The sequence below is a fragment of the Acinonyx jubatus genome, chromosome B3 (assembly GCF_027475565.1).
Source record: "Acinonyx jubatus isolate Ajub_Pintada_27869175 chromosome B3, VMU_Ajub_asm_v1.0, whole genome shotgun sequence".
Lineage (NCBI taxonomy): Eukaryota > Metazoa > Chordata > Mammalia > Carnivora > Felidae > Acinonyx > Acinonyx jubatus.
Window position 1 is genome coordinate 12,952,950 of NC_069386.1, and position 13,299 is coordinate 12,966,248.

General features: G+C 41.8%; 1 protein-coding gene across 12 annotated transcripts in view; it reads left to right on the forward strand.

The window, feature by feature from the left end:
• Positions 1-13,299, forward strand: part of MCTP2 (multiple C2 and transmembrane domain containing 2) — a 243,461-nt gene that overhangs the window by 174,139 nt on the left and 56,023 nt on the right. Inside the window, exon 18 of one of the 12 annotated variants that reach the window (XM_053223606.1) lies at positions 8,289-8,511. The exons of 10 other annotated variants lie outside the window; for them this stretch is intronic. Coding sequence is in view for 1 of the 2 variants with exons in the window: in XM_053223604.1 (XP_053079579.1) it covers positions 8,289-8,330 (42 nt within the window). In the remaining variant the exon portion in view is untranslated. Of the gene's footprint in view, positions 1-8,288; positions 8,512-13,299 lie in introns of those variants that run through there. One more of the 12 variants, XM_053223604.1, reaches the window with a different exon arrangement.

Sequence of the window (13,299 nt, forward strand, 5' to 3'; positions counted from 1 at the left end):
AAAGGCACATTCAGTGTAACGTGGCTGTATGATAGAAGGATCGTATTAGGACCCTGGGAGCTCCAGAATGAAAAAGGCCCTGTGTACCTGTTAGGTACACAGTAGGCTTCTAATGAGTGCTTCTTGGAAGGGTGCTAGAATCAGTGAAGACCATCTTTTACCAGATAATGCTTTCTTTTATTATTTATTTTTTTTAATTAACGTTTATTTATTTTTGAGACAGAGAGAGACAGAGCATGGACGGGGGAGGGGCAGAAAGAGAGGGAGGCACAGAATTGGAAGCAGGCTCCAGGCTCTGAGCCATCAGCCCAGGGCCCGACGCGGGGCTCGAACTCACGGACCGCGAGATCGTGACCTGAGCTGACGTCGGACGCTTAACCGACTGAGCCACCCAGGCGCCCCGATAATGCTTTCTTTTTATTCTAACTTCTCCTCTGACTGTAACAACCTAGGTCCCCATTAGAGGATACAGTCCATAGACCGCCTTCATCATAACCTCGTTTAAGGTGCCTTTTCCTACCTTTTTCTCAAGGCTGCCTATCCAGAGTGGGTGCTAATCTACAGCAAAATGGCCACAAGACAGCCAGCGGTAGGGGAATGAAGGGAACTAACAAGTCTCTAACCCGGGTCAATAGCCCCTGAATGTCCGGGGGATTTTATTTGTGATTCTTATAGAGATGAGTACTTCTCCATCTCCCCCTCTGTTTCTATACGTGACGCCTGGATGATGCAAGCATCTTGCACGATGCCAAAATGGAAGAGAATTTCTAGAAATAGAAGCAGAGGAAGAAAGAGCCCCAGAGTGTGTGAAAACAGTCCTAAGTGATTCCCTGCGTTGGTCTGGACCTGTTGAAGAGTGTTGCTCAGTCCTTGTATTTCTGGCTAATTTGATACAGTCTTTTTTTTTTTTTTTTTCTTTTGTGGTCCGAGCTTCGTCGTTTGTTTCTAAGCTGTCATTTTTATTAGTCTCTCTGGCTGATCTTTGGGGCTCCCCATCAGGTGGCGTGTGTTCCCCGTTGTCTGGCTGGGCTTGGCAAGCCGATGGCCCTTTTATTGCCGTGTGCAATGCGGGCATGCCTGCCTTAGCCTGTAGCCTGTAATTAGACCCACCACAGGTGACAGTTACAGGAGAGCCTGGTAATCATTCTAGCTGCCTGATCTGATGTTTATGGAGAGAAACCTTCTTTGTGGTCTGGTTAGGGTTTACTCTGCTATATTGTACTTTTGCCCTTTGATTTATGATTTAGGAAGGCGTGTTTGGCTACCTCTTTTCCTCCCTTGGTGTTGTGTCATTGGCTTTTTAGATAACAGCTCATTTTTTGGCGATTTTCAGCGGCCGATATTCCAGCCCTGGCGTTCACTAAAAAAGATGCGAAGACCATTAAAATCCAGTTCAATCTTTTATCATCTAAGCCATATTTCTGCACGGTGTTCATTGACTTCTAATGTCACTGGGATTTTTTTAGAGTTCGACGCCGTATCTTTTTCGTTGGCCCTTTACTTTTTTATTTCTGAGCAGGCTTTTCAAAATTTTTGCTTTAAGTCATTGACGAGGCTTGATTCAAAATCGAAGAAGTGCTTCAACTTGTTAAAAAAAACAGGGAGTGGGGAGAAGAAAGAAATACACTTCTTAGCTCACTTGGTGTTGAAAACAAGACCCTCGTGGCTTCCATTCGAACTCTGGAGAAGCATGGAGCTATAGAATGTTAAATCGGAGGACCTTTCACATCCGTCCGCATGAGAAGAAACTGAAGCCTTCGGGAAAGGGATTTTTCCCAAGGCCTCCTGGCTTGTGAGAACACAGGATGCTTAGCCCCTGTACCGCCTGTGTGATACGTGATGTGTGCTGTCATAAACTTTGCAGTTATGGTTTTAGTTCATGAGTATGAACTACATCTACACGGTAGCCGAGAATTATGTTATTGAAAATGAAAGCAGCCTTTTCCCCATGTCTTACATTTGAGAAATATTCTATAAGTCCACAGACCTGCTTCTCAGAAGGGTAATATGCCCCGGAGGAACAAAAATCTGTATCATTACTCTGTGTGCATCTGGGTAACCCGTTGCTTTCAGGGGATGGGGTTTTCTAATCCAGACTTTAGGGTGACAGTGACGAAGATAACATGATGATCGTGATGGTGGTGATAATCTGTGCTTTCGTGTGTTTTAAGTTTTGACCTCTGCTCTTAAAACCTGTTCTTTATTGGGCTACAGTAAAATACGTAGTCTCACCTTTGTCTTTTGTTTAAAAGCAACAGAACACTAAGTATGAATTTGCTAATATATTTTTTTTCCTCTGGAAGAAGTCAGGCATGTGCAATTAAAAACTTTTTTGAAAGCTATTTGCTAGCAAAAACTGCCTTCCTTGGGAACCATTGAAGTCCTCACAATTTTTGTAAGGAAATTTCCATGGGCTAACTTTCCATCAGAAGTTGCAAAATTAGAAAATGTGATGTGTGTTTTGCTGTTAAAAAAAATGGCTGCCTGTGGCCACAGTCACCTACACCTCTTTCATAAATTTAATTTTGCATTTCATTGGTGATTTTTATGTATTTAGTAATGTGTATTTTTTCAGAAGATAGATAATCGATCTCCCCAAAATTTGGTCCACCCCAATACGCACATACAGACACGAAAGAGAGGACGAGGAGGAAGAAGAAGAGAAGAAAGGAAAAGAAAAAAAAAAAAAAAAAAGAATGGCAAATAGCCTATTGCTTGAGTTTACTTAAAGATAATCCTGCAGGTGGCGATAGAAACTCATAAATGATAAAAGTCCAAGGTAAATTTCTGTGGATTGCTTCTTGGGGATTTTAATTTCAGCAATTTATTTTTAATTTAATACAATCATCTACAAGCAGAAATCATTATGTGAGTTTAAGGAAAAAACTTGGGGTGTTGTATAATCTCTGAGTTTATAATCACTTACTCAGATATTCTATGGCGTTCATCTTTAGGCACAAGGGATGAGATCTGGATTATTGTCAAGTTGGTATAGATTTCTTAGGACAACCATTTAAAGCCCATTTTTTCCACTCTTAATTTTAGTTTTCTTAACCAAGATTTTATGCCTATGCCATTGGTCAGGTTTATAAAGTCCTTTGCTATTGAGTACGAAGTTGCTTAGGTGCAGTGCTTGCTTGCTGTGTGTGTGTGCATGCGTGCGTATGTGTGTGTTTACGTGTGTGTACACAGACCTTCACATCAGAGTATTAAATCCAGTTTTTTCAGGAGGGCATTTTCTTCCTTAGCTAATTGTTCATGGTTAGTTTTAATCTGAGTAGGATCACGAATTGCTTGAAAGCTATTTTGCCCGTGGATTAAAAACATAACATAAGCACTTTCTTTAAAACATTGGAAGAGGCATAGTGGATATGGTAACATTCTTTCCATGTATTTATCATGATTTCATTTTGGACCTTAGGCATTGTCAAAGTGAAGTGAAAGCATTCAGTCGATCTTTCTTCACTGCTTGTTAAGGTTTGAAAGTTCTCAAATTGCTTTTTGTGAGTATATATTTTCATTTGCCGTTTTTCCCGTTAGATTTGGGTTTGAAGATGCTAACTCTGAAACGATTTGCTTAAACATAAAGCTAATAAGCAGCTCTCCTTTTTTCTTGGAGTCTCACTCGAAAATCCTTCGCAGTACACATTTCTTGATTCTAAGGAAGTGTAATTATTTTGGTTTAAATGCTTTAGACTATTTAGACCTTGAACGTCTTTAACGGACAGCTGTGACGGTCCTGAGCAAATTATGTGAATTTTGGCCGTTGTCTCTCTTCTGAACATTTCACTAGGTCTTGTGATAAAGTTCAGAACAATAAGGTCTTGTATACCATAAGCTCGGAGACAGAATTTCCTATAATGGAAGAGGGAGGCAAAGAAAAAAAAAAGAGCAGAAAAGAAACCTTCTAGCCTTCTTACATTCTGTTTCAATTGCTATTCCAATTACTCATGAGGGAGAAAAGTGGAAAGGAAGTCAGACTCTCAGAAAACCTATTTTGCTGTCTTCCTATAAAGAATATTCAGTTCTCTGCTCTGTTAGCAGCTGACCAAAATCTAATCCATTAAAAAATATATCGCAGTAAGCAGTTCTTGAAAATGTTTATAATAAATGGTAAAAGCCAAGCTTCCACTGTGAGATTAGCAGTTGGAACAGGATGTGTTCATCAGGAAATAGGTTATTGCCTGACCGGTGTGCCCTGTCCCGTAACCCGCAGGACAGATGAAGATTTAAAAGCTTGCAGTGCAAGGAGTTTGTTTGATTTCCCCTCTTTGCTTTCTTTTGCATATTCCAGCGCGGCTGATCACACAGGGCATTTTTCTCCATGAATCCATTATGAAGTTCATCTTGTTGACAAAAAAAACATCAGATGTTTTTAGAGGTTGCCCCCCCCCCCCGGCCCCCCTGCGGCCCATACTCATCGAATGACCTATGCATATTAACGCCACTCTAGTTGTCTCCCCTTATCCGCGGTTTTGTTTTCCATGGTTTTAGTGGCTGGGTCTTAACCGCGGTCTAGGAGCAGATGATCTTCTCTGATGTTATGTCAGAAGGTCACCGTAGCCTCATACTCCGTCACTGCGCCCACGTCATTCACCGCCCTTCATCTCTCTGCATAGACATTTCATTCTCTCACATCATCACAGGAAGAAGGGCATGTATAGTAAGATATGTTAAGGGAGAGAGAGAGAGAGAGCATATACACAAAACTTTCGTTATAGGATGTTGTAATTGTTCTGTTATCATCCGTCTCTGTTGTGAATCTCTTACCGTGCCTAAATTTATACATTAAGTTTTATCCCAGATATGTAGTATAGGAAGAACGGTATATAAAAGGGCTCGGTACTGTTTGTGGTTTCAGACAATCCACTGGGGGGGTCTTGGAAGGCACCCCCCGCAGATAAAAAGGGCCTATTGTAATTCACTTTTACAGAACAGACTCTGTAGCTTTAAAAAATAATAAGAGAATCGTGAAAGACTCTTCCAGAAGTCTAGACTCACTCTCTCCCTCCCTCCCCCCCCCCCCCACTCGGCCCATCTTAAAGATACAGGAAATAGAGCAGAGGATTAAGGTGATTTTCCTGCTTTTGCTTGATTGCAGTCCAGTCTCAGACCTAGTGGGCAGTGGTGCTCATGAATAATGCCTTCTCTGTGGATGATACCTATAGTAACACACACGGAGTGACTAAAAGATCAAATATGCTGGCTAAAAAGCCTTAGGGAAGCATTATGTGTCTGAGGTCTGATCTATTGTCTAGGAGGTCGGAGAGTGTTAATGCACTCTGCAAAGATTACACTCCCACTCTAATTGCTACGGCACTTCCTTAAAGGATTTAAACAGTCAGGAAAGGTGACGCTCCTTGTCAGTTTTTGTCTTCTGCCTGCAGTTGAAGTCTATCTGTCTTTCCACTGAGACCACTAGATCAAGTAACCTAGCCATCGGGAAAGGCGCAGACTCTGAATGAAGAGGGAAAGCAATGAGAGGGGTTATTTACAGCTCCATTATGACTTGCTCTTTAAATGCTTTGCATTCCACTTCTGGTGTTTACGTTGTGAAATGACAGCATATCTGTGTTCCTGGGGGGTGGGGCTGAAAAGAGTCTAAGGCTTCACCTTGATTTTTGATCAGATTTGTTTTCATAATCTTTTCTCCATGCCGTGAGGCCCAGTGTGGCATCTTGGATTTGTGTTATTTCGGTTCAAGACCCGGAGGACAGTGGACTTAAGCGTTTCCTCTGTGCCGTCCCTCCCCAACACACACACACACACACACACACACACACACACACACACACCCATGCTGAAATGTTTATCCTGAATTAGGCATTTACAAGACTGACCCACCCGGAGGACCTGATAACTTTGTCCAGACCATCACTGTAAATTTCAAATGTTGTGCAAACACGTTCTTAAAAAGCTCCCTTCTGCCTTAGAGAATGCTTCTGAAATCCTGCGTGTCCAGGAGCTGACAGAGTAATGTTATCAGACCCTGTATCTCTTACGTTGCTTGGACTATAACTCAGTATTTTCTAAATGCCGCTGCAAAGCTTCAAGGAAGGTTTTCCAGTTCTTCTATGACAGGAGTTTAGGAAATATTGGGGATCTGTATGTTTGAGCCAGAATATTGAATCCTTAAATTCATAGTGTGCATTGCTGCAGGAGTGGGGAGGACATGCTTGCCTTTCGCCCTGAGCATTTTCTACCCGCTCTGCACGGTTGCATTGTTGCGAGGTAAGAATTCCTCTTAGATCAGTTCAAATCGCTAATATATGTGGCTTAGAGCCTGCAGTATACTATTTATTCAGCTTCCAAAAGAGACTTGGGAGGATTCCCTGTAATTCAAGATGGTAGTCTGAATGATGGGTGTAGGATTTTTTTTTTTTTTTTTAAGAAATCCTTGTTTGTCCCGTGGGATTTTCACACTTTTCGCCTGACGGCACTGTATTTTACTCATACTGTATAAAGCTGTCAGTGTGTTCGTTATATGTGTCTCCTGAACACTCTGAGCAGATGACAAGAACAATGGCTGGAGGGGAAGAAACACATTTGAATCAACATCTTCAGAGCAGAATTGCTCTAGCGTCTCCTGTTCCCGCTCCTACGCGGACTGTCCCTCACACTTTGCCTTGTTGCACGTTCCCTCGCGCTGTTGGTAGATTACACCGAATGTTTCATCTGTATATAAAAATTAAAAATTCAAACAAAAATCTGGCCCACATAAGAACAGGCCCTTTGGGCATATGGTTCATTATGCAATATTCGTTTAATTACTAAAACACTTGGGATGGCTTTCCTGCCCTTACTTTCAACTTGCAAAGTTGGATCTCTTCTGTTGCACAGAAAATGTAGCACAGAATTCTGAAGGAGCAGAAAAAGGAAAAGCAAAAAAAAAAAAAAAAAAAAAAGGAGCCTTTGAAGAAATTACTGGAATTCACCAAAAGGAAGTAGGATTCTCAGGATGAAGCCAGTGGAAGGATTTCTCTCTCTCCCCCACCCCCACCCCCACCTCTCTTTTTGGTCTCTGTCTCCCTCCCATTAGGCCAGTTTTACTGTGGTTAGTTTATATAAATGCAAACAGGGCGAGAACACAAAGACTCAGGATTCAGGTTTCAAGTGCATTCCCTCTGAGGGACTCAAGTGTCTCCATGAAGCTGGCTAAGTTTTATTGGTTCGAAGGGGAGTACTCTGAAAGTGTGCCTTTAATTGATTTTTCAGGGCAAACAGGTGGTGATGGTTTAGACATGTCCTAGCCTCAGTGCCACTCCTAATTTGAGGCTGCACGTATAATAGCTTTATTAAAACATACAATCTCCTGGCTTTGCTTTTACCTGAACATCTGCCTCTTGGTCTTTAAAGGGCCTTTTAAAATATTTTCATTCTGTGCTTAAATGGATCACATCCTAGAAAGGCTGGAGGAAGTCTTTATTTTCTACTCATGGCATCAGACATTATTTTTGGTTTGAAATGAAAGACGTTACAATGCAGGCGGCATCTTTAAATAGGATCATTGTTGTTTTAGAAATTTTTGTGGTTGTCATTGTTGCGGGCACATTTGTTTACGTGATGTGACAGTGATTTGACCATTAAGAGGCCAAAAGCTGATGTTTACGTGATGTTTACGTGATTTGAACATAAGAGGCCAAAAACTGAGTTTGGCAATCCTGGGTTTTGATTTGAACTTTTATTTTTGGTGAGCAAAAGATTGAGTGAGCAGCTGCGTGTGAGTGTATATGAGTGCGTGTGTGTGTGTGTGTGTGTATGTGTATGTACTTAAATACCCCATCTTGGGTTTCTTCCTGGTTTATAGTGATGTCTCAGTGTTGTAGGAAAGCTCTTCAGATTCCGCCTGATCGAAATAAACGTGGGATTCCTAAAAGCATGTTTAAGGAAAGGAGGATCCAAACCTTGGCCTCATGTTTGTTTTTAGAGGCAAGTGTGTGTGGCCCGCATATAAACAGTTCTCTTTCTGATGAAGCAAATAGATAGTTTATCCAAGCAACGGGAGACCATCTAAGGCATGCTCGATAGGATTCCTAAAGGAATCGCTCTTTGCTATAAATAGCATCTCTCTGTCCTCACTATTGGAGGGTTCCTGAAGGAAAGCACCTTAGTCTGGTTTAAGCACATTGAATATGTACAGAGCTATTGCAGACTTCCTGTGAACGGGTTGCAAGCCTACTTCTTTTGGTGCCAGAAATAAAGCAACAAGCAGAGTAACTTAATACAGTGAACTGTTTTACTTGATCACTGCACTAACGCTAATTAGATACACTTGCTTTATTACCCAGAGCGATTTCTTCTGTATTCATTCTGATCTAATCTTTCTGTGAACATGAAGGAGTCAGTCGTAAGTGTGAAGTTCAAGCTTTCCGTCGCCACTGTGCCCTGATGTTCACGTGACCAAAGTCAGAGAACACTTTTCGAGAACGCTTTGTCCACGTGGAGTACAATTCCAGCCCCGGTGGATTTCTAGCACGGAGGGTGCCCACAGTGCCAACGGTTACACATCTGAAAGAAGTGAGATACTTATCTGTACATTTAATGGGATTTTTCCTTGACCCCTTCCAGATACCCAGCTTTATGGGGAATAAATAAATGTGTGAGGATTTGTCCTCCCTTCCTCTAATCAGAACAGAGAATTTGCCGACGGCTTTGAAAGATACATTTACCGAGATCAGACGTTCTACGGCTCCATTACCAGTTTCTGCGTGATGAGACATTTATTATCTGGTTGTAGACCTGAAATGATAATCCTTCCAGGGGTAAAGCTGATAGTGGGAGCCCATTAGTTGCTTTCTTTCATTTAGTTCCGAGCGTTTCTACTTTGTGAACTAGTTGTTCTGCCTTTATGCGTAATGCGGGACTTTTATTTTGTTTTATTTATTTATTTTGAGAGAGAGAGAGAGAGAGAGAGAGAGAGAGAATGAGCAGGGGAGGGGCAGAGAGAGAGGGAGAGAGAGAATCCCAAGGAGGCTCCGTGCCGTCAGTACAGAACTCGACGAGGGGCTCGAGCTCACGAGCCCTGAGATCCTGACCTGGACTGAAATCAAGAGTTAGATGCTTAATCGACTGAGCCACCCAGGCACCTCAGATGGGGGCTTTTATTGAGCCATGGGCGATCGTTGGACTTTGTCCCATTTATATAATGTCACCAAGAAATGGAAAGTATACAGTGGCCAGTAGCCTGATACAAACATGAAAGTGATGGGATTTTAATAAACGCTTTGTACTTAAAGGAGGGAAAAGATCATGCATTTAGTATCGAGCTTATGTAAATACAAGTTAGAAGCATTCTTTTCTGTCTTTAGAAAGTCGCAAGGTATGTTCAGAAGGGGAAACTAAGTTAACAAAACCTGCATGTCTAGAAGAATACAGTGTAAAAGTCTCCAGCCTATAGTTAATTTTAAGATTATATGGACTTATGTATAGACTTCTCCTAAAATCAGAATGGAATTAGCTATATCTATAGAAACATCCGCATTTTCCTTTTACACAGAAAAGTGTTCTTGTGAAATCGGAAGTTTGAAAATTACATAAATTGTTTACTCCAGCAGTCACGGAAGATACTAAAAGTAGGAAACACCTAATTCAGGTGTCTTTCTGCAGAAGTACTGGGAGAAGACTCCCCGCACAAAACCAGAGCTAGCTGGCGGAGGTTTTGTCCTTAAGGGATAAGGCAAGAGGCCCAGTTTGACTTTTTGCCCCCAGGGAACTGACCAGACGACTATGTCATGTAGAGACAGTCAAAGACAATGCCAAATGAACACCAGAAATGGCATATTTTGATGCTCCAGAGAACAAATGGCTAATGAGCCTTGATTTGGTAAACTTTTCCTCTCTCTGTATATGGCATGATGTAGAAGTGCAGGTAGGTAGGAACTTTTTACTGGAGGACAAGGGAGAAAAGTGAGGGTCAGGCCAGCAAAGGGCATTTCAGTTTGGAGCCCAAGCCAAGTTGACGTTTGCCAAAGCCTGTCTTCCATGATGGGTGCCTCTGTTCCCTTTGCCTCTTTCTAGGTGGAGACTGGACCAGGAGGAACACATCCCTTTCTAGACCCTGGCTCCTGCCAAAAGTGTAGAATTCACTTTCTGGCCAGTCTACACAGCCCTTCCCAGCTTCCCTAGGGAAATCCTTTCACATTATACCACTTGACTAGCTTTCTGTTGCTCGTCTAACAAATTCCCATACATGAAGTGGCATTAGACAGCACAGATTTATCATCTTACAGTTCTGGAGGACAAGAGTCTACCCCAGATCTCACTGGATCTCAAATCAAGATGTTAGAAGGGGTGTGTTCTATTCTGGTGGCTCTAAGGGAGGATATATTTGCTTTCCTTTTCCAACGTATAGAGGCTGTCCGAGTTCCCTGGCTCGTGATCCCCTCTCCATCTTCACATTCCAGCAAAGGCACGTTGTTGAGTCCTCACATGGCGTCACTCTGACCTTGCCGTGCCCTCACATCTTTTCCTTTCTTCTTCTGTCTCTGCCCTCCACGTTGAAGGACTAACCCTCGTGATTACGTTCGACTCCACCAGGTAATCCATGATGAACTCCCAATGTGAACGTTAGAGGATTAGCAGCCCTAACTCCTAACTCCATAAGGGAAACCTTAGTTTCCCCTTGAACTGTAACATATTCATTTTTCTGCCTACCCCAGCTAGGCCCTTCATCGCCTAATTGTGGTGTTTCGTTCATGTTGCATTCTGATGAATGAAGATTTATGAAACAAGCATTGGCCCCTTGCGTAAGTTCGTAGGAAGTAGTTCAGCGAGGCGTTCATTTGGGGGGAGGGAAGAGGTCACGGACCGTGGACATTTCAGTCAAGAGTGGCTGGAAGAACTACAATTACAAATATACCAAAGTCACATGTGATCGGCAACGTGCAAAGATTTCTGGTATTTGGTCAGCTCGGTGGGCTTCTCTCATGGCGGCTGGTATATGGAGGGCTTTATGCCTAGGAGGAAGCAGTGTGCCTGCTCACATAGCGGATCTTGGGTGTGAGAACCTCAACAAGGAGAGGAATAGGTGGGGCTAGTTTCAGAGGCCAACTAAAAGGGATGAGGAGACCAGGAATGAGTCCAAGGGTTGTCCAGGACTCAGAAATAATTCCTGGTGAGTGGAGGAGTATAACTGGGCATCAAATGTATGGTGGTGTTTCCCCACGCAACTCCCCACAGTTCATCCAAATCCAAACCATGTTTCAAGAACCTACAACAGCCTGTGTGCTCTGTAAAACACCCCTGAGCATCCCAGACAGAGGTGATCTTGTTCTTTCTCCTGGGCTATTGCATTTCCTTCCTGAATTTTTTTCTTCGGTTTCTCACTGCATTACTCCGTTCCCATGAGTAAGAGCGCTTTGCTGCAAAAATTATCTAGTTGAATATCTGATCCTGGTTTTGTTTTTGGTGTGTTTCGTTTACAATCACATCTTCAACTTGTTACTGTGACCTGCGGGTCTTTCCACTAACTGACCCCCGATTAGCACTCCAACCTTCTCTCCAGTCTCGTTTCTCTATGATCCATCCCAATGAGTTGTCTTACCATCTTTAAAGATGTGAAGCCTTTATTGATTGATTGATTGATTGATTGATTGCTTTTTACCTCTGTTGTGTCTTTTGCTGGCGCTATCCTTCTCTTACTAAAGAGAAAGTTAGTTGAAACAAAGCACTGCCACTCTCTAGCATTGGGCAAACACAAAGAAATAACTTACTAAATATCTTATCTTTGGCCTGCGTGCTTTTCTAGAGAAATGATTAGTGACATTGAGACCAACCAACCCTATCTTCCAAGTGGCTTTCTTCGTGCTTTTATTACTGTCCCTTGACTTGGGTTCAGTCATTCATCCGCTTTAAGAATCATGGCAGTGATGATGCCTCCTCCCTTCTGTCATTGCATTGAGTCCTTCCGACAATGCTTGGGGAAGATATTACTGTTCTCATTTTACAGATGAAAAAAAGGCTATGTAGTGTTTCCACGAGCTGCGAGTATCCGCTGCGAGGATAGAACCACGATTTAGAGCCAATCAAAATGAATACGTCCTAAGCACCATTAAATACATGCTTCATGTTAAAAAATGTAATTGCCTCACAACTGTTGGAGATGACACAACAGGAAAGCGTGTAGCATAGTAGTTAAGGGCACTCAGCTCCATAGTCAAACTCACTACAAATCAAATTGTTAATAATTTTATTTTCTCATTTAAAATGTTCTTTTGATGACTATGCAATCATATATAATGATGTTCTCTGCTATTTTTATTTACAACCATATGTGAATAAGACACCATGAGAAACTCTAATTTCGGGGTGTGTGTGCACGCAGAGATAGTTTATACTGGTAGATGCTGGATGATGGAAACTGTCATTTTGTTCCTGTTTTCTTTTTTTCTTTTTTGTTTTTTAAATAACAGCAAGTGCCCCGTACATACATAATAAACACTCCATGAAGGTTCGTCGAATGGATGTTTGAATTGATTAATCAGTTCCTCAGTTTTCATTGATTTGGAACCCATGGTATATTTGACTGCCTTGACTTTCTGGGCATTGATGTAGATGGAAATAAACCTCTAACCAGAACTTTCTCCTGCTCCCCCTTTTCAAGCCACACACAAATGTTCACATGCTGGGGGGTGCGGGGTATTGCAGCAGGGGAATATTTGTAATTCATGTATCTGGAGTATCTCAGGTTCTGTTCTCTTGAACTTGTATAAAGCCATAGTTTAGATTCTGATTTAAGGCTTCCTGGTCTACCCTCCAGACCACTACAAGCAGCCTTGTGTTGTGACATCATCCAACTGCAGTGTTGGGTAACAAGTTGTTGAAATGCAAAGGATACAGTTAGACTTTTAATGCTCATCTTGACTGTAGTTTCAATTCAATAAATCTTTGAGTATCTATTACATACAAGACCCTGTCCTATGTTTTATGTAATTTATGCAAATTATATATGCTTCAGGATTTCAAAGAGTAAAACTTGAACAAAATGACCATGATGCCAGGCAAATGTATTTTGAACCAGTTATCAGGTGTCATGAAACACCAAGTAACATAATGGCTTATCCCAGTCAGGGGAACCAATGAGAAAGAAAAAAATAAAATTAAATTAAAAAAAGAACATTCCTAGAGGCACTTAGACTAAGAGGCACTGAGAAATAAAACATAGGTAGTTTTTAAGAAAGGTAAATTTTTGTGTGCCTAGAATTTAGAAAATATGGTAGGAGAGAGTCAGTAAAAACAATAGATGTAAGTTTGGGCCATATTTGGATTTGATCCCCTTGGATCTCATATTAATAGTTGTAG